This window comes from Argentina silus (genome assembly GCF_951799395.1).
Source record: "Argentina silus genome assembly, chromosome: 15".
Classification (NCBI taxonomy): domain Eukaryota; kingdom Metazoa; phylum Chordata; class Actinopteri; order Argentiniformes; family Argentinidae; genus Argentina; species Argentina silus.
Window position 1 is genome coordinate 5,002,891 of NC_139669.1, and position 20,060 is coordinate 5,022,950.

A 20,060-nucleotide genomic window follows, 5' to 3' on the forward strand; every position below is an offset into this window, starting at 1 on the left:
ACTCAAGTCTGTTAGTGAATATTAGTGAACATTCCTACAAGGCTTGTTTGCTCATACATGTTGCATCGTTGAATGCATGTGTTTCCATCCTCTAGCAACAACACCCACGAGTTGACCACGACCAATGGGAGGACAGGATACTCCGTTTAAAAAGGAGCCGCGGTCCTCCTGCTCGTTACCAAAACAACACAACAAACGCCTGACTACCGTCGGACGCAGAAGGAGCAGCCTGACGGTAAGCGCATCTTTCTACTTGCGCACTAACTAGTATACCGAAAAGTATACCAAAGTCGTTGACACTACCCTTTGATTAACCCAAGAAAGGATAGGCTAGCCAGCTTCTTCCGTCTTTGCTAGCTAACGTGTTAGCTTCCACCACTAGTAAGCAGCCATCTTGCTGGTTAGCTAGCTGGGTAGCCAGCCAGCCAACTTACAAACTCAAATAGTCTGGCTTGATTTTCAACGTTGCTCTTTTAGAGAGCATTGATCATGTGTAAATAACGGTATCGAGCTTTTGTGGATACAACTGGTAGCTTTTGTTTGTCAACCATTGATTGTCTAGCCACAGAACGATGGAATGTTAAGATACCCATGTATTGCTATTGGGTAGGGTTACTGCTGAACTTCCTTTAAGTTAATATAATGCAAGTTTCTGATGTTTTCACCACAGGAAATATGGCTTCCATAACCTTTGCAGACAGGGAGAATGCAAGTCTCCTTCATTCACCTGGATTGAAGATGAGACGGCGACTACAATCTGCTCCAGGTACAACAGTTTGTATTGACTTGTATGTGGGTTCCACTCTATTGATGGTTGTCTGCACAGTGCCTCAATGACTTAATTGCTTAATTAGTGCATGTTTGCAAATTAAATATCCTTCCAGATAACATCCTGAGGACCCCAATGACTGGGAAAAAGCTTCATGCTCCTTTGCAGTCGGGGCGCAAGGCTTTGGGGTCAGTCAACAAGATCACCTCAACTCCTGCTGTAAAAGTCCAAGAGAAGAACAAAATCCTTGGGACACAGGTCAGAAATGGAAAAATCATTAATGTCAGTTACATTTGTCTGGTGTTGTCATAACTCATTTCTATCATCCTTCCAGGAAACAAAAATTGAAGCTGTCCCTCAGGCCAAAGTGGAAGAATACCCAAACATTGAAAAGTGTATACCTTATGACCCACTAGGTAATTCCACTTCTGTGTTTCTTCCCATCCTCCAAGTCTGTTCAATCTGAGAATTGGCTTGTGAACTGACTGTTCTTGTGGCTATGGTTCCAGAGTTTGAGGCCTATGGTGTTCCAGAGGAGGTGGTTTGTCTGAGCCATCTTGCTCTGGCAGGATTGGCACGTCTCCCACAAACGCCATGTCTCCTAGAGGAGGATGATGAAGTTCTTGAGACATGTGTGCCACTGTCCCCATTGAAGAGCCTGCAGTGTTCAGGTATAGCCATTAATTTGCTGTTTCAAGGGACATTGCACTCATAAATTAAACCTAATCTCTCAGACCTCAAAGGTAGTCTGTCAGTATGGGTTCCTTGCCATCTGTTTTGTCAACCCAGTTGTATTTGGTGCTTTTCCATTAATTTTGAGTTGACTCATTGCTGATGCACAACCCAAGACATTAGGACTTGTTGGAATTGGACTACCTTTTGTATTCTTTTGGTGTATTGTCATATTGAAGTTATTTATTTTTGCACCCACAGATCGTTTTGCTTCAGAAATGGATGCCTTCCTTCAAATTATTAACGAGTTGACTATCGACCTGCCTCCAGAGATGGACTGATGGCTTGGATCTATTGCTTTTGAAGTCTTTTTACACCCAGTTTTCATGTTGTAATTTAAATTGTCTCAGTTGAATAAAGTTGTTTAATTTTAATTGTTTTGGACCAGAGGATTTTTGAACTATTCTACACTGTTAGTCTTACGGACCATATGCACACATTGGTACTGAAGAGAAGGATAAATGGTTGTATATGGTATGATTTATAGAAATGTTGTCGATATAGCCAGAGTTTAGCAGAAACCTATATATTCTGATACAGCGTGTCCTGTTCATTAATAAGTGATGAATTGGGAGTGAGTCAGCATAATGACTGGCTGTAAAACTATTCTGTGTATTTACTTCCTTCCCTCAAGCGGTCCACCAGTAAGAGGTCACGTGTTGGCGGTTTCTTACGGTTGGTTTAGTCATCGGGATTGGAATTGAACTTTGTATCAGTTACTGAAGTTGTGGAGAGACAATCGGAACTGCCTTTGGGGAGTAACCCCGCGCGCACACACAGAGTTACTGTTAACACAGCAAATAGACACCCCCCCGTTTATTTGCTGTGTTAAAAGTAGGTCGATTTTGGTTGAATTAATTGTTTAAGCCATGTCATCATAGCTTCAGTGTTAGACAGTTGGCGAGCGTATCAGGCGCAAAAGAAGGGAGGGGGCGTGGACATGCGCTCAGTTGTCACAGACTGCAGGTGAGAGCAGAAGAATCTGGAATATATTTTGCGGCAGCATTTTTTATTGACTCCACTGTTTGCATAATGTGGAAGAAATGCACCTGTTTTGAGCAGATTGAAATGAACGGGGTTTATTGTGTCAGAATGTCATGTGAGTATTGTCATAAAAGAGGAAGAAGAACTAGTCGACATCTTAATTTACATAAAACTAAAAGGATCCTGGAAGTGGAATGATGAGCCTTAAATGATTAGGAGAAAATTATTCCAAGCCTAGAAGTAGATCAATTTCAGTCTGTGTTGTTGGGCAGAAATGTGAGGATTCTTCCATACGTAAACTTTCCATATTTTATACATGCAAATGTACGTTAGGGAATTATTTATTTTTATATGGCTTAGGCTGTAAAGATATGTAGGTCTATCTGTTATAAAGAATACGCTTTATGTTGATTTTTTCAGATAAGGAACGAAGGTCCTGCAAAAGTATTTCCTTGTTTGTAATATAACGTACCACCACTGATATCAAACGGACTTCTGTAAATTAAGGAAACGAGTCAAAGTTGCCGAAAGTGAAACAACATGTATGAAAGCGCAAATTGTGAGCAGACAGTGGAAGCCAACCCGACACATTTCAAGCCCCTGCTGGACGAAGGCGCAGCGCTGCCTCTTCACGAAGGAAGCCAATCTGAATCGGAACCAGCTCAGAATAATGGAGAAGACACCTACGCCAAGGGAACTGGACCGTCTCCGACCAACTGCACGGAGCTTATATCGAGATCTGGTGTACGGGCATTGCCTGGGCCCACTTTTGCTGTGATGCGCAGGTCAAGGCTGCAGAGACAGCAAGAGGTAAGCGACACCAGCAGCGCACTTCAAGGACTGTCAGTAGAAGCGCCCGAGAGAGGTTCGCTCACACCCGCCATGCGTAAAAGATATTTAAAGGATTTGTTTTTGAATAACTCCTCGCACAGTGGATTTGGAAGTGTACTGTCTTCAAAGAGTTCCGGTGCGTCCTCGCGGGAGGGTGAACAGGACGCACCAGATGGCACGGTTTGGGCTCTGTACCCCATGGAACACGCATGGATGTTGTGCATTGTGGATGGAAATTATGACACCATCATGGACTTTCTTTCAGAAGATCCCAGTCTGTTAACTAGGAAGGATTTTGTCAGTGGTTACACAGCGCTCCACTGGTTAGCTAAAAGTGGCCAGGATGAGACACTGATCAAAGTACTGAGGCACGCTGAAATGGAAGAAATTCCAGTGAACGTGAACTTGAAAGGGGGTGGGGGTCTCACTCCACTTCACGTAGCTGCTATGCATAGTCAGTACATGGTGATTAAAATTCTAGTTGGTGCATTCGGTGCCAATATCGATGCCATGGATTACAGTGGAAGAAGAGCATGGCAATATCTGAAGGGAAACGCCCCAGAGGAGATGAAGGAGCTTCTCGGCACTTGGGACGATGAGCATGCAGGTGTGGGTCAGCAGAACATAAATAACAGTGCATGTGCTACACAATTGCCGACATATGAAGTTGATGATGAGGGCAAAGACGAGCTGGACACATTTAATCGGACTCGGAGAGGTGGCAGTTGGCGTTTTGGGTCCTTTAAAAAGTTGTTGTCCTCCTCTTTTTCATTTTTTGGCAACAAAAGCTGAATGTTTAATGAAGACACAGATGTATTTTTGTTTTTACACGAAAACAAAGTATTCATTGTGCATATATGAACATTCGAAAATGATTTAATGCATGGGTTACGCACAGAACTACTGTAATACGCAAGCTGCGTAAAATTCCATATGAAAGTAAGATGAACACGGATGTATATTTTCTACTCATTTGGAAATGTTTTTAATGCACTGGGTATGCACAGAACTATGATAACCAGCTACTTCAATTTTCATATGATGTTAAGATTTAAGCAATTGTCTGTACAAAACAATCACGTCTTTCTTGACATTTAAATTGTCTGTGCTATTTTTGACAATATTTCATTAGCCTAAATTCAGGCCTTTATTCATTGATGTACTCTGTATTATTGTAACTAGATGTTTCATTGATGATGTAGTGAAAAACCTAAGATATTTTTGAAAATGCACTGTCTGACCAACTGAAATTAAAGCAAATGAATAAGCAATAAGTGAACCAAAAAACAACAACTATGACATCCTTTCCTCAGTGACTGTAGGACACACCTATATCTAAAACACTTAACACAAACAAATCATGTCTAATCTCTTGTGCATCTACTGTAGGCCTACAGTGTAAAAACAAAACATTTTCTAATGTTGAGAAAAACAATGTTTGTGATTTTGCAGGCCATCCTCAGCAGTAACCCTCGTTTAGTCAGGGTCGGCGCTGCCATCAAATTGGACGGTCTGAATTACCATTGATCAATACATCTCTGGCTTGCTTGTGTCTGATGTATACTGCATTACCAAAACAGCTTTAAGCCTTTTAATACATGGTTTATCCACACAGATAGGGCACAATGATCCCCCTGGTGGTTAACAGAACATACCACACCCAAACACTAAATCCTTTCTATGAAATTCCTGCAGATATAGTGAAATAACATTCAAATGAATGAACTATTCGGGCTACACCAATAACTTGCTTGAGGAAAACACCTTTCTGCAACTAAAGGGATCTTATATGCATAAACTATGCTGCAATAATACCGAGCAGGGAACCACTGACACATTTGAGCAGTAATTGGAACGTTTCAGTATCCACCATCCACCATCCATTATTGACAGTGAAGCAAACTTCATTCTGGCTGTTCAGTGATTCAGATCAAATCATACAAATGAAGCATAAGCACAGAACATCCCCTTAAGGTGTTCATGTTCTACCATTTTAGAAATGAAATCACAACTTTACCTCATGACTTGATCTGAGATGCTGTTGTAGCGCCAAAATCCCTAATTTGGTTCCACTGTCCTAATACTTACTGAAGGCAATGCATGTTTATCAAGAATTTTAATTCAAAGACACTAACTCGGCAAAAAAAACAACTCAAATCAACCACATCCAAGAACAGACAAACTCAATTTCTTTTAGATTTAGATCACAAATCTTTTTATTGTCGAACACAAGCATAACCAGAGTATCTGTACAAAAAGACTGCTGTTCCAGATAGCATGGCTTCCTCTCCAGGTCAGGGCCCAGCGGGTGGTGGTCTTGGCAGGTGGAAGGTGCAGGGGGCTGCTGGAGATCCGAAAAGCCGTGCATTTACAAGCCCAGCTTGGTCCTCCTCCAGTGTCTCCTCTTGGAGTTGTACCTGGGAAGCAGACCAAACAGTAGCCATGAGTGACAGTTAACTGACTGACAAGGATAACATTACAGGCATGCAGAAGTTGATGTTAAGTGACTTCAGACCAAACATATTGAACGGCCACATTCTAGCTGCTTTTATGAAGACATCAATTGATTTGTCAAGGACAAGCTAGGTCTACCAGACTGATTAGATAAATAAATCATGTTTTGTTTTACAAGATCAGAGTACCAACTAACAAGAAAATGCTCTTCAATGATGACTGTAAAGACAGGGTGTTCATGTCAGTGGCTCGGTTGGGTCATGTAGGCTGTAATTACCTATAAACAGCCTACATCACCCAACAGACAACAGTTCCCAAAGACCCATTTACTTCATCTCTTACGCACAAAACTCAATGACTCAACCAGACTACAAATCCTTCAGTGGGGAAGTCCAGTCCAAGCCATCCAAACGATGTAGGTGTTAGGTCAAACAATGGTAATACTGAATGAACTGTCACTACTTCAGTGCATCCTAATCACCAGTGGTGTGACCAGGTATAACCCCAAAGCATAATGTTACTCTCAGCAGGATTAATGGCAGTACTCTCACAAAAAATAAAGTACTGCAATTGCAGACCTGCTTTAATGATCAACTACAACGGTGTTTGTTCTGTTGCACCAGTTGGTGCACCGTTTTTAGCGGCGGCAGCATGACACCGGGCAGGTAAACATACCTGATCTTGTTGCCGGTCTTCATTCTAATCCACTGAGGGATTGGCCTGTTTTGCTTCTGCTTCTTGGCGAGAAAGCGCTTGATCCTAAACGTCTTGTGGGACGACTGAAATGAAGAGATGAGTGTTAGTTAGCTTTATTGGTCATTACGGGTTTCCTTCAACATGCGCGACTGGATGATGCGCTTCCTTGCTAGCTAGCCAAAGGAAGACCTACCTTTTAACACTTCAGTTCTCGGAAATTGTTTGCCAAGTCAGTATTTCAAAATGACATTTTTGTATAAGAGATACGATAAATATCGGTCATTGCATTAAACCAGTGTAGAGGTTTACACGCGTTAATACAAGCTCACTTGCACTGAAAACACGGCTGGCTTCAACGTCACTAAAAAGTTGCTTTTAAGATGATATACAACTATCCTTGAGTCAATATACATTTATTTCGTGTGACTATGAAAAACACTTCGTGTGGCCGATATGATAATTGATATATTTCACAGATTACAGCTAGGATGTTTCACGATTTCAACTTACCATTTTGTCCACAGTCCTTTCACCACAATGGCGGTGGGAGAAGAGAAAGAAGGAAGGGAAGCGGTAGTGATGTATGTCATCTGCTCCAATCCGAGTACAGCATCCTCTTTGGCTATCTGAACACAGCGCCATCAAGTGGATCTCGACCACATTACACAAAACATTTTCTTGTATTTCTCGTAACATCAAATGAGTTTGAGTTAGAACAATAGGATGATGCTGTAAATGATCACAATGTGCTTCTCTAAAGAGATATCCGATATCAGTTCGCCACACAAATTACATACACACTATATACAGCAAATATGTATTTATTGCCTGCCTTGTCAAGCTATCTTCAGTGTTTTGCATGGCTACAGCAATTAGGAAAGGAACAAAAAAACAAACAAACTGAAAAGTCTGATGAAGTACAAGTTTATTTTCAGTTAAGATTTGTTACAAATGGTAGCATCATTTTTGCCATACTGCTACAAATTTAGTGCAGCATAGTTCATTTGTGAAAGTAGAGTTTGTTTCAAATGAAAAGGGGGAAGGCCACGGGGTTGATCACCCATAGAAGGTAGCATGCAGACTCAAATCAAGGCTTGGCTCAGGGTTGAGTATTGTTACAACAAAACAGCTATGTTTCCTGTCCTGAATCACTGTCTGGGTGAACATACAGAGCAATACGTGAATCTCGTTGGGGAAACTAAAAACAAAATTACAGAAATAACACATTTTACGGGGTTGACACAATTCAAAAGAAGCAGCAGGATAGCTTTCATCTTAAAAAGCAGGAGTCTCCCAGCCACATGTTCCTTTAATAAAGAATGTTGTGAAATAATGTTTGAACAACTAATAAAAGGTGAAAGCCAAACTCAAGATTTGAACCATGCTTTGCAAAAATGTTGCACAGGCTGTGTACCAATACTGTAGTAAGGACACTTTGAGTTCATGTGGTCCTAGAAAGCTTTGGCTTAACTTGTTGTGCCCTATAGCCAAACTCTTGCAAACTTTGGGGGAAGTACAAGCTTTCTCTTTCTGGATAAACAAAACTAAAGAGGGGCCCACTCAGGCACTGAGAGGCACCACGGACACATCCCTGCCTCTGACCGAGAGTGGGAGGACAGGATGTGCTGCACTAGTAGCAGTGCAGGCAGTTCTCTGATGCCATTAGACTCTCTGTCTAGAGCAAATCTCTCTCCCTCTCCTCACCTGTCTAATCATGCTATTTGTGGTCATGTTGATCATTCATCTCCCTTGTCTTGAGCTCTCTTGGTCTCACTATCAGGCTTTGTTTCCCCGGCATGGGATTCTCCTCCTCCTCCTCCTCCTCCTCCTCCTCCTCCTCGGCGACTTCTGGCACCTGGCTGGTACAACTGAATGGCAGGCCGATCCTGAGGCACAAAGAGACACGACACATATGTTCAAGACAAGAGAATCATAACATTAACATGACTACATAACAAGAATGACCGAAGATATTACCTTGTTCCTCATACGATCTCTTCGAGCATTTTCCTCCTTTCTGTTGTCTTTGAAGGACCTTTCAGACTTCTCGTTGTGAAAGGAGTCTACAGCACTCTCGCCCTTTCTTTTCTCCCAGACGCGGTCTTTCTCCCTCTTCCCTTCTTCCTCTCGCTTCCTGTAGGAGTTCTCCCCATCATGTCTTTCCCTCCTCCGTCGTCGGTCCTCGTCCTGCCGTCTGATGCGCTCCTTCTCTTTCTGACGCCGTTCTCGATCCCTGTCGCGTTCTCGATCCCTGTCTCGGTCTCGATCCCTGTCTCGGTCTACGTCTCGTTCTCTGAAGTCTTTGCGTCCCTCGTCATCTGCCCTGTGAGAGAAGCGCGAAATGACATGAACACGTCACACTTAATGTGAGTGACATGACCCACGTCGTCTCGAGGTTTAGAATTAACATTGACTACTCACTTCCGTCCTCGATCCTCCCTGTTTTCATTGTTTTGACGTTTCTTCAATTCAATAACCCCCTGTGGTCTGTCATCTTTAATAGTTTTCTCCTTCTCCGGTTTCTTGGCCTTCTCTTTAGGTTTCTCTGAATCACCATCATCTCCTCTGTCTGGTTTTCTCAGGAGCTAAACAGGGGCAGATATAAGAGCACATTCCAACATAGATCCTCTTCAGAATCACTTTTATCATCACATTGCAGCTGGGTAAATTCCACCCGGAATTCATCCCTTGTCAGTACCTTGATTTTTGGTTCCTCTTTTGCAGGGTCCTTCTCCTTCTCCACAGCTTTGTCCCCTTTTTTGAACTTTTCGGTCTCTTTGCGCTTCCTTCTGTCCTCCTCCCTCCACTTACGACGCTCCTCGTCCCGCAGACGTTTACGCTCAAGCTCTCGTCTCCTCCTCTCCTCTTTCTTCTCTTCCCTGATTCTCTGTACAAAAGTGCCACATAAATAACCTAGTCAGCCTTATACCGTGAAAACAAACACTGCTAATATGAGCACACTATTTCCAAGAGGCTACACATTTACCTGTTTGTTCTTGAGGAAGTCCAAGAGAGGAGTTGTTTTTTTAGCTAGAGGGGTAAAAGGTGAAATGTCAACCCACGTATTACCCTAGTACAATACTTTATTTCAGTTAAACATTTAGAACACAATAACAGCTGTGTCTACACACCTACTAGTTCCTTAGTTTTTGCCTCTATTTCCTCCAATAGAGTCTCAGGGGTGGATGTAAACTTTTCATCATCTCCATTATAAATCTCCAGGAACTTCTTATAATCAGGATCTAAAAGAGCAAATGCGTCACATGAGCGAAATTCATGAATATGTTACTGTAGATTAGAGCCTTGGAATTGTGTGCAATGCAACTAACGTAATATATGTACCTTCATCTATTGTTCCACTTTTTGCATCCCTTTTCTTACTCCTTTTTTTGGCAATCTTTTGAAATGGTGCAAATTCCACAACAGCTGTATACTCTTGCCCTGTTGAAACAACCATTGCATGACATAAATACACACAGTACACAACTAGGTTGAGAGGAGATGATACTTAACTCGGCTCTTATTGGGATCAAATGTACCACACCTTTGCCATCTATGAAAACATATCCATCAAACCGGTCTCTGAATAGGACAATATCTTCTTGGTTCTTGAAATTGATGTATGCTCTGGCAAAGAGGTGGGGATATAAGCTGCAATACAGAGAAAAGGGTAAGCCGACTAGCATACCGAATTCACATTTTACAAAAGGTTAGCAACAGTAGGGGAGAAAGAACAACAATGCACCTGGTGTCATTGGAGAAAAACTCTAGGTAGTCCACCTCTGGAAGTGGCTGCAATTGCTCCTCCAGTTCCTCCTTAGTTAGACTGGGAGGCAGACGTCGGATCACGATCTGAAAAAACAGAAAGTTCATGAATCCGATGTACATATACCCAAAGCCTTTGGAGATGTATTAATTAAGCACTTATAAGCTTGTTTTGCTAGTAGGCTTAGCTAGTATGCATGCGAGACTGACTTGACAGCAGCAACTTGGTGTTAGTGGCTTTCTGAGTCTTCGCTAAGTTGGAAACGTACAATAGCTAGCTACGTTCAATTCAAAGATACTCAAACTATTATTAATAGTCCATAAGAGCAAAAAGCTCCCCTAGCTTTCAGATTCAAGTATCAATTGACTAGTCCATGTACTAACTAACATTTTGCTTAGCCCATCAAGCTAGCTAGCTACATCAGTCTAGCTATTAGCTAACGTTACCTTTGTCATTGCCTCTTTCTTCTCCTTTGGCCTCTCTGTTCTTTCACCGTCTTCGCATTTTAACTCCACTCTCTTCTCCCTTGGGCGAGTGTTTTCCTTGTCCTCTTTCATCGCTATATCGTTAGCGATGTGACCATTCGATCGCTGGGGTTTCCAAACCAATCTCAACTTTTTTAGTTAGCGAGCGAGCTAGTTCCTTCTCCCACAGTCAACAACAAAAAAAAAAAAAAAAAAATGAACATGTTTTGGTGCGACACCTGAGAGCGTAGGGTCGCTTAGCAACTGTTGTTACTTTACTTTTTGTTATAAGCCGCCAAAATGTGTCATTTTACAGAAAACCGTCAAGTCATGGGGAAAGTTTAAAGAAATTGGAAAATAGCCAACGCTGGTATGGTAAATATATCCTGGCTGTCGACAGTGTAATAAACGTTGTACTGACTCTTGAGCAACGTAGGGTGGCGCTGTGATATCAAAATAAAGCCAACTTGACATGTTTGCGCTGCGGAAGTAAACGAATGACCGTCAACTTCTCTCCAGGACGGTCGACATTTTGTTAGCGTAGCGAACGAGCCAGCTAGCAAAACAAGCTGGCGAAGGAATACAATAGACACTTCTCATGAAGCGGTGTCTAATCAATTAAAGCGCTTGTATTTGGCTCTACACACACCGCAAATATGTGGTACGAAATATTGCCCGGTTTAGGCATAATGACAGCCTGTCTCATCATTCCTGGGCTTGCGACTGCACAGATCCACAAATTCACCAACGGGGGGAAGGTGAGGGAATGTTTTTTTGTCAATAATGAATGACTACAGCTTGTTACTAATAGATTAAGTCAGACTTCACCTGGTTATGTCTAGGTTTCCATGCAAGTAACATTGTTTTTGTTTAGGAAAAGAGAATCGCACGAGTTCCTTACCATTGGTATCTGATGGAGAGAGACGTCCGAGTGTCAGGATGTGGAAACTATCACACATCTAAGGTAAATATTCCTCCACATTGCTAGCAATACATTACGAAAATCATCCGAAATGGCCCGTCAGACTTTTCAGCTATTGCTTGACTTTTTCTCTCTTTCAACAGGGACTTGAAAACATACACTGAGTATCCAATATCTCACGTGTTCTTATGCCGGAGCTGGATTTCTATGTTGTACATTAAACCAATGTGTTGTCTTTAAAGTTATCGAGTGGTTTCCGTTTTGTTCAAGTACGGTTGTTCATTATGTTGAAAACCTTCTGATAGAATACAGTGGTAGGTGGTAAGTGTCACCAGATTGATCTAGTTACATGAAGATGGATCGATGCCTCAATACCACCACATGCAAATTGATCCGAAGACTTGTAGCATCCCTGATGCACAGGATGGTCAAGCAGAAGATCACTGTGATCTGGTGATTGAAGTCCAGATTCCCAACACTGGAGTTCTTCATACATTAGTTGTCTTGTTTGCAGAGGTTACACACACATGGGGATCCATGTAGGAGCAGTCGATACTGAAATATAGACAAACATATGTCTGCATGCCGGGAGAGATAATATAGAACCAATCACTATATCACATGAAAGTATTTGAATAATTTGACTACTGGGCCATTTTAAAGATACTAATAAGCAATATTGCAAAATGTTGTCTTCCTCTGCAACATACAGTGCCCTACATAAATATTTGAAGTGAAAGTGAAGTTTGAAATTTTGACTACACTACTGCGATTTGGATGAGAGATCAATGTGTATTAATTGACACTATCACATTATATTTTGGGGTATTTTCATAGAAATCTCTCACTATTTAGAAATAACAGCATACAGCTTCACTGTGTAACACATATGGAGGGCATTACAGATATTATGGTCAGTTCCTGGATCTAATACAAAACAGAAATACAAAGAAAACTAAAAAAAGCTGATTTATTAGACATTCTACACGTGAAATTACATGCACATTTCTATAATTAAAAGTTACATTGATAGGTAGAAATATCAAGGATCAGAGTTGAATTATGATGGTATGCACATTGCACAAGAGCAATTACTGTAAAAAATTGCAGCCAGTTCTGTGCACCTGGTTTATTTCTTGTGCTAGTATGAACACTTTTGCTTGGACATATGCTTTGTGAGAGTACAGAAATATGCACTACTGCCAAGAGTTGCTCTAAAAAAAATAAAAAAAATAAAAAGCATTTCCCAAAACAAGAATTTAAGAGAATGACCAAATAAACATGAAACAATGGAAAAACCTTGGGAGAAAAATGTCCAAAGTTTAAAGTCCTTGGAAGATCAGAACATTTATTTCTCCTCCTTGCCTTTGGTTTTCCTGTACACCATCTCCCTGAAACTGGAGAGAATTTTGCTCTCTCTCTTCCTCCTTTCCTCCTGGTTGAAGGATGCAAGAGCTCTCTTCTCATCCGCACTGTAAATCTGGTTTTCCTTTCTCAGACGCACGGCCTCCATGCGACGATGTCTACGAGTCACAAAGTTGCACCGAGTTAAAATACCATAGAAGCTGCAAATGTTAACAAAACACACAAGAGTTTGAAATGTCAAAATAACACATATGCACAAAGAACAACAATGTACCTGCTTCCGCTCATTACAAAGCCAGACATCTCAAAGGTTGCGATTTCATCGCTGGTCAGTCCAATCTCTCCTCTTCTTGGGATACGCTTGCCTGCCTTCACGTACTCTGCCATGGCCGCACCCTCACCTGGTAGCAGCGCATGACCAAAGCTAGAAGAAACCAAGGGAGAAGGGTCAGTTGACCATGTAGTCGTGTCATATGCTAAGTAATTACAGTGTAATAAACCACTATTGTGGGTTGCAATAGAGCCAAACCCCTTGATGATGATGATTATTATACTACAGAGAGAGATACTCACTCGAGAGGTTTATCATCCTGGGACAGGTGGGTGAGTGGTGCTTCTGGGCCCACAAGGGTTTCATCGATGCAGGTTCTCTCCACCCATAGCTCCCCATTGGCATCCTTTTCATCCTCCTCAGACTGGTCACTGCTGGAGTCGCTCGACTGCTTGCGGATCTTCTTTGGCTTCTTCTTCTTGGACTTCTTGGACCTGTGAGGAGAAGCCAAAGCGGGCGATATGATAAGATACATGTCTTTATGTATAATAACTGAGTTAATGAATATTTGAATAGAATTTAATGAGTGATGTTACTTTTTGTTCTTCTTCTTCTTTTTCTTCTTTTTTACTTCCTCCTCTGAGACACAACAAAATTGACACAAAGTTATTGACTCAGTCACACCAGGAGCCTTATCAATTGGATTGTAAAACATTTTGAGAACATTCCCTCACCATCAGAGCCTGACTCTGACTCACTGTCCTCTGAGTGTTTCTTGTTTTTCTTCTTTTTGGATTTCTTTTTCTTCTTCTTCTTCTTCTTTTTCTTGTCATCTGTGAATTAATTAAAGTCTACAATCAAAACATACATTCTACTTGCTCCATCATGGTGCAGAGGTAACATATAATATTGACTATTCAAGGCATGTTGTGCTATGGACACAGAAACGGTGCCATTACTGATCAGGTAATTCAGCATAATCACCTTCTGAACTTGAATCTGAACTACTGTTTTTCACGTCCTCTTCAACTGGTGTATGTTCATCAGAGCTTAGAGAAAGAGAATCATGTCATTTAAAAGTGTTTAGTTTTGAGTAGACAAAACTACAGCCTCCAATGTTGTCAACTAGAATATTCTCGTGTTCTTCTTTATTTAGTTAACTGTAAGAAAATTCAACTTACTCTGGCTCCCTTACTCTGGGTGAATAACCCCAGACCTCAGGTGATCCTAGTTCTCCAATTCGTTCCCTTTCTTGTAGCCGCCTGTAAGAAGCATATGGTTAGAAATTGTACGAGGACTACATGATGATGGAAACTGATCAACGGAGTAAGTATTCATGACCAAACCGTGGCATGGCCTAACTTTAGTAGCAGTCCTGCACTAGAGCACCTGAATCAAATAGTCATCAATACCAAATCCCTTCAGAAGGCTGCATTACCTGGAAATGAAGGCGTCTTGTCTTTGACGTTGGACATCGTCCCGTTGGTCATAGTAGTCATTCCTGGAAGAACCATATCGACCATCGCCGCCGCCTCGCTGATCAGACCAATTGTATCGTTCTCGGGACCTGGAACGCCTGCCCGGGCTTCCAATGCGAAACCTTTTTACATTTCTTGGTCGTGTTTCGGGCTGTCGGTTTCTACGCTCTTCTCTTTCTGCATCATATCTGGAGGCCCTGGCGGGACCAAAGACATTGGGAGATCTGCTGCGAGATCGGCTCCACCGTCTCCTTCTCGGGCTTGTCTGTTCTTGATGATTGCCATCAGAGCCTGACCCGTCAGACATACCCATTTGGCTACTGTTTTCTCAGACGTTAACAATCTAGTCTTAAAGATAAAACATGTATAATGGTGGAGGCTATTCACTTTGTTGCCCCAGCCATACCATTCTACTGCGTTGTTTATTCGCTCGTGAGCTCTCAGAAACAGGAAATGATGGGGTGCTACCAGCAAATGGGTCCACCTAAAATGCGTGTAGTGTAAATAGTTCCGCGTGCGGTACATTTGGAAATCACTTTCAGCAAGCTTGCAGTCGGTCACAGAGGTGCATTATGTCTCTCGCGGTACTTTTTTGTAGATTGTATTAATCGTCTGATAGTATATCAATAGTTCAATTTAGCAACTAATTTCAAACGCTTGAATTCCTGCAAACCTCAGAGATGCGGGCAATTGATTTCACAAAATAGTTGCGAGCGACTCCTGTTGGGCATGCATAAACTAGCAGGTCGCTCCAACAGTAACAAGGAGGCTGGCGTTTTGTTGTCTACCAGCTATACTTTCATTCTTCGTTTAGACAGAAAACATAAACCTAAAATCCTGGCGTTGCAGGTAAATAACAAGTGCTATTTTTTGCGTCAACTTAGAAGTTTTACTCCAGTGAGAATTGTGTCTTGATTGGAGATCTGCTCTTGTCTTATCAAAAGGCCGCAACCTGCCGCGAACCAGGAAGGGAACATCCGTTTAGCTGGATAGCCACTTCGCTAAGCTAGTTAGCCTACAGATATTTCTCATGTTTGTTTTCTACAATTTTTAATTGAAAGCTGCTCTTTCATAAATATATATGTATTTGAATATATAATACATTAGAACGTTGCCATAATTACTTACACAGGCGTAACGTTTTTTTTGTTGCCTCTCTTTGCGATGGGAATTGGGCATGAAAGGTTTAATTGTGTTTCTCCTTGCTTTCTTAGTGACGCTGCCTATCATGCTTCAAACAATGCAAATCTGCGATTCGTTTTTCGCACACTCCAATACAATGCAATGTAGTGGCCTGCAATGTAGTTTACAATAGAACAGAACTTTATTGTCCATCTTTATTGTCCATCCAACTAAGTAGCATTCACCACACTCAGCCGGTGTAGCATACATTAACTGTTGGCTTGCTTAATGCCTAAACAAGGAGCTTTAGGCTTTAAATGCATGTCAATGATAGAGGTAACCTCACAAGCAGTGACAATTGCTATACACATTTGTTCTAGTGGTGCATATATTTAGACAACTAGAAGAGCATTGAGGTGAAGGATATTGTTTAGCTAAAGAATGTGAATGTAAATTGTTATTTATTCATTCTTTGTTTTCTCTCCACAGGGATGTCGAGCCTAAAGCTGATCTCTGCAACTGACACACAGTATTCAGGAACGGTGCTGAAATCATTCAATGAACAGCGAAATCATGGCTTGTTCTGTGATGTCACAATCATTATTCAGGACCGAAAATTTCGAGCACACAAAAACATCCTATCTGCATCAAGCACTTATTTCCACCAGCTCTTTTCAGTGGCTGGACAGGTGATTGAGTTGAATTTCATAAGGGCAGAGATCTTTGAGGAAATCCTGAACTACATCTACAGTTCCAAGATTGTCCGTGTACGTTCTGACAAGCTTGAGGAACTCATCAATGCTGGTCAGACGTTGGGTGTGAAGTTCATAGCAAATTTAGGTGTACCACTCTCACAAGTCAAGGGCTTACCTGGCCTGTCCAAAGACACAGAAAGCAAAGATGCAAGCTCTCTAGAGAAAAATGACACAGAGTCAGCAGGGATGATGCCCATTATCACAGAGTCCTTCTCATTATCTGCAGAGGAGTTCAATCAGAGTGATAAAAATGCAAACAAGGATCAGGACTCAGATAATGATGACGTTATGTTTGTCTCAAAAACGGATGCTCAGAAGGGTCAAAGATCCAGTCCCTCTGAAATCATCGATTTGGATGCACCCGATGCAGAAGAAGACTCTGTGTCAAAGAAAAAGGTTATTTCTGCAATGACAAAGGATCAAGAGAAAACAAGCAAACCAGCCCCATTGAAAAGGGACGGTGGTAAGCTATCCAACCTCAACTGCTCCTCTCAAACCCAGCAAGACCACAGCCCTCTGAGTAGCCCCATGGTGTCCCCAGACACCAGCTCCAATTTCCCTCCTTCACCTGCTGGAGTCTCCTCATGCAGTACACCTACAACACCAGCTAGGACAAGCAGCTTCACCCCTGAACCCCACAGCACTTCACTGCCCCTAGAAAACCATGACATAGTAGGGGTCCACAAGAAGCAAGTAACTACCGTTCTCGAGAAGTCACCGGCTCGACAGGGTGATTTCAGAATCAAGCTCTTAGATGTAAAGTCCCCCGGCAGTGATATCAACAAGGCAGGCCTTAACATTCCCAAAGCAGTCACAGCATCAAAAAAGACCATAACACTAGATAAGGCCTCAGAGATTGACTCGCTGTCTCCAGGCTGCAAGGTATATGCTAACATCGGAGAGAACACATATGATATTGTCCCTATGAAGGAGGACCCAGGAGAGGGAGATTCTAAAAACAGTAGAGGGAAGAAGTCTCTCATGTCTACCCCTCAAAGACCTTGTGAAACGTCCTCTCTCTCACCACGTGGTCCCCCAAGCAAGAAGAAAGCAAAAACAGAGCAGGAAGATCACTACGAGCTAATCATGGATGGGAAGACCTTCTACGTGTGTGTCATTTGCAAGCGTCCCTATGTGTGCCTGACGAGTCTTAGGCGTCACTTCAACACGCACTCCTGGGAGAAGAAGTACCCTTGTCACTATTGCGACAAAGTCTTTGCCCTGGCAGAGTACAGAACGAAACATGAGATCCACCACACAGGCGAAAGAAGATATCAGTGCCTGATATGTAATGAAATGTTTATTAACTACCAGCTGCTGTCTACTCACTGCAAACAGGCACACAACCAGGATCCCTCAGGGAGGAAAGAGAAGGATGACACCGATAACAACTTGTACCGCCTGCTTCCTTGTAAAACCCTGCAGTTGAAGCCCTACTCCTATGTCTGTGAGGACTCAGGAGGGATTCCTGTTATCAATGAAGAAGGCATCGTGCATCACATTAACCCAGAGAGGGGGCAGCTTGCAAACCATGCGCTTCAGTCCTCTGCCCAGGGCAAGATGTTGAACTGGGATGACATCTTTGTCGAGCCAGAGGCACACACTCGACCTGGTGCCCACGCCCGGCCAGGGACCCACGCGAACACTCCCGTAGGCTCAGAGTTTGAGTTTGTCATACCTGAGACATATTGAATAGGATTGCTAACTCACTGCTCTGGGATCTGTGCCTTTTAAGTGGAGTTCCCTTCTGAATGATGGATGTGTTTTGGGTCCATGTCATCCACGTTTTGTCCTTTTTTCAGTGTTCAGCCGTTGTTTAGTTGTGTGTAGGAAGTTCCAATGTGTTCCAGCCCAGCTGGCTTTTAGTGTGGCTGTGCTCTTGTTCTTATCAAGCTCTTAACGTTGAATTATGTATCGTCTCACATTGTATCTCAACTTACCCTTTTAATGGCAAATGATCATTTACGCGAAATAAATTCATGCAGTTCAAGAGAAAGGACCCTAATGTAGACAAACAAATTACAAACATTTATTTATTTTTAGTACATAGGGCTAACAATTTTTTAATGAAATATTTTTTTATTGGTAGTCAGGTATATTACTTTTATGCCTTTTGAGAAGAAGATACAAGGTACAGTGCTGAATATTACCAGTTGATGTTTTCTATTTGTGGTCAGAACAGAGATTAAGATCAAGGTGATGGATATTGATGGAAATAATGGAGTGTTTGTTTCAATTATGTAGCATTCTGTTGCTGAATTATGTTCTTTATTCGTTCATTGAAATTATGCCCAGTCTCTGTATCTCTGGTTGAGATACCAGCTCGCTGTCATTGTCGGGATTCATTGCCCCTTAAGATGTATTCATTAAACATAATTCCTTTTTTTTGTTGGACTGTAATTGTTTTTCAATTGAAAAGCTAATGAGCACAAATTATTATTTGCAATGTAACAGTAGTAATTAATGATTGAATATCCCAGTGTTCCCCGATGTTCCAGGGAAGGCGGTTTCAATAATTATTTAAGATTTTTTTTATTGGTTGCACAAAGCTATAGTTTAAGGCTTAAATATTGTCCATAGGATATTGAAGTCCTTCCACATAGTTTGATCATGACTTACCTAATAGGTCTACTCTTCTGTTTGGACCTCTTTTCCTTTGATATGCTGGCCATATATTTGTTTGTTCTTTTGAAAATCTGTTCTGTCGAGGATGCCAAAAGCTGCTTCCTTCTCTGTATACAGTTTGCCTAAATAGTTAATCATAGGATTTACAAACAGTAACTTGAAAATACTTCTTTATGTATTGAGATAGCACCTACTGCAGGATTATGCTGCAGATAATTATTTTAAATGTTCCTTTTTCTACCCAGTCTTGTCTTGTCAGTGTGTAGTTGAATTGAGTTTGGCAGTAGAAAGCAGAACTTTTATACTGCTTCAGTATGTAATTCAATAAAAGCACTTCCAGCTTTTAAACAAATTAACAGTGGTGTATCTTGTACATAATTGTGCTAAAGACCTTTTTCATTTTAACATTATCCTTTGTTTTGAAACTTATTTATTAGGTCTTAGTGCTAAACAACACAAAATAAACTAAATAAAAAAATGTAAAAAAAATAAAAAAAACGGATTCTCTAATTTCTTATGTCCTCCTATATTAATGAATTGACCAGGTTAAATGGTGAAGGTAAATGAACGTCAGTGGGTTGTCCTGTATGTCAATTAGGCTACTTCTTCAAAGTATGACAAATATGATATATACTGTAGATGAAACTGTATTTCCAGTTTGTCTGTGGTTGAATGTGACAATGAACATACTGGAAGTTTGTTCATTGGGATGACAGCAAAAACTGAATCAGTCAAATGTTTGTTGTGAAGTGCATCAACAGTATGTAAACAGTATGATGCTGTTATTGACTCAATTTGGCTATGGAAATAAAAACCACAAAGCATT

At 41.5% G+C, this 20,060-nt stretch overlaps 7 protein-coding genes across 7 annotated transcripts; 4 read left to right on the forward strand and 3 right to left on the reverse strand.

Moving 5' to 3' along the window:
• Positions 1-123: 123 nt before the first annotated feature.
• On the forward strand, positions 124-1,841 carry pttg1 (PTTG1 regulator of sister chromatid separation, securin). Its single transcript, XM_083686829.1, has 6 exons — positions 124-235; positions 671-766; positions 885-1,027; positions 1,104-1,185; positions 1,279-1,440; positions 1,703-1,841. Exons 2-6 carry the CDS (start codon positions 676-678, stop codon positions 1,780-1,782), a joined length of 558 nt encoding a protein of 185 aa, XP_083542955.1. The 5' UTR covers positions 124-235; positions 671-675; the 3' UTR covers positions 1,783-1,841.
• A 625-nt stretch (positions 1,842-2,466) lies between these two features.
• On the forward strand, positions 2,467-4,569 carry sowahd (sosondowah ankyrin repeat domain family d). Its single transcript, XM_083685778.1, has 2 exons — positions 2,467-2,600; positions 2,906-4,569. Exon 2 carries the CDS (start codon positions 3,026-3,028, stop codon positions 4,106-4,108), a length of 1,083 nt encoding a protein of 360 aa, XP_083541904.1. The 5' UTR covers positions 2,467-2,600; positions 2,906-3,025; the 3' UTR covers positions 4,109-4,569.
• A 934-nt stretch (positions 4,570-5,503) lies between these two features.
• On the reverse strand, positions 5,504-7,044 carry rpl39 (ribosomal protein L39). Its single transcript, XM_083686227.1, has 3 exons — positions 6,977-7,044; positions 6,446-6,549; positions 5,504-5,733 (listed from the first exon to the last, which is right to left on the reverse strand). Exons 1-3 carry the CDS (start codon positions 6,977-6,979, stop codon positions 5,685-5,687), a joined length of 156 nt encoding a protein of 51 aa, XP_083542353.1. The 5' UTR covers positions 6,980-7,044; the 3' UTR covers positions 5,504-5,684.
• Positions 7,045-7,374: 330 nt separating this feature from the next.
• On the reverse strand, positions 7,375-11,037 carry upf3b (UPF3B regulator of nonsense mediated mRNA decay). The gene is made up of 10 exons (XM_083686142.1): positions 10,679-11,037; positions 10,212-10,318; positions 10,011-10,117; positions 9,809-9,907; positions 9,598-9,708; positions 9,453-9,496; positions 9,165-9,353; positions 8,888-9,051; positions 8,444-8,789; positions 7,375-8,352 (listed from the first exon to the last, which is right to left on the reverse strand). Exons 1-10 carry the CDS (start codon positions 10,787-10,789, stop codon positions 8,203-8,205), a joined length of 1,428 nt encoding a protein of 475 aa, XP_083542268.1. The 5' UTR covers positions 10,790-11,037; the 3' UTR covers positions 7,375-8,202.
• A 159-nt stretch (positions 11,038-11,196) lies between these two features.
• On the forward strand, positions 11,197-11,859 carry ndufa1 (NADH:ubiquinone oxidoreductase subunit A1). Its single transcript, XM_083685851.1, has 3 exons — positions 11,197-11,454; positions 11,571-11,660; positions 11,762-11,859. The coding sequence occupies exons 1-3, from the start codon at positions 11,353-11,355 to the stop codon at positions 11,780-11,782; spliced, it is 213 nt and encodes a 70-aa protein (XP_083541977.1). The 5' UTR covers positions 11,197-11,352; the 3' UTR covers positions 11,783-11,859.
• A 977-nt stretch (positions 11,860-12,836) lies between these two features.
• nkap (NFKB activating protein) lies at positions 12,837-15,192 on the reverse strand. The gene is made up of 8 exons (XM_083685868.1): positions 14,693-15,192; positions 14,436-14,516; positions 14,239-14,303; positions 13,989-14,087; positions 13,851-13,893; positions 13,557-13,748; positions 13,258-13,407; positions 12,837-13,141 (listed from the first exon to the last, which is right to left on the reverse strand). Exons 1-8 carry the CDS (start codon positions 15,043-15,045, stop codon positions 12,967-12,969), a joined length of 1,158 nt encoding a protein of 385 aa, XP_083541994.1. The 5' UTR covers positions 15,046-15,192; the 3' UTR covers positions 12,837-12,966.
• A 262-nt stretch (positions 15,193-15,454) lies between these two features.
• On the forward strand, positions 15,455-20,060 carry zbtb33 (zinc finger and BTB domain containing 33). The gene is made up of 2 exons (XM_083685824.1): positions 15,455-15,581; positions 16,344-20,060. Exon 2 carries the CDS (start codon positions 16,346-16,348, stop codon positions 18,299-18,301), a length of 1,956 nt encoding a protein of 651 aa, XP_083541950.1. The 5' UTR covers positions 15,455-15,581; positions 16,344-16,345; the 3' UTR covers positions 18,302-20,060.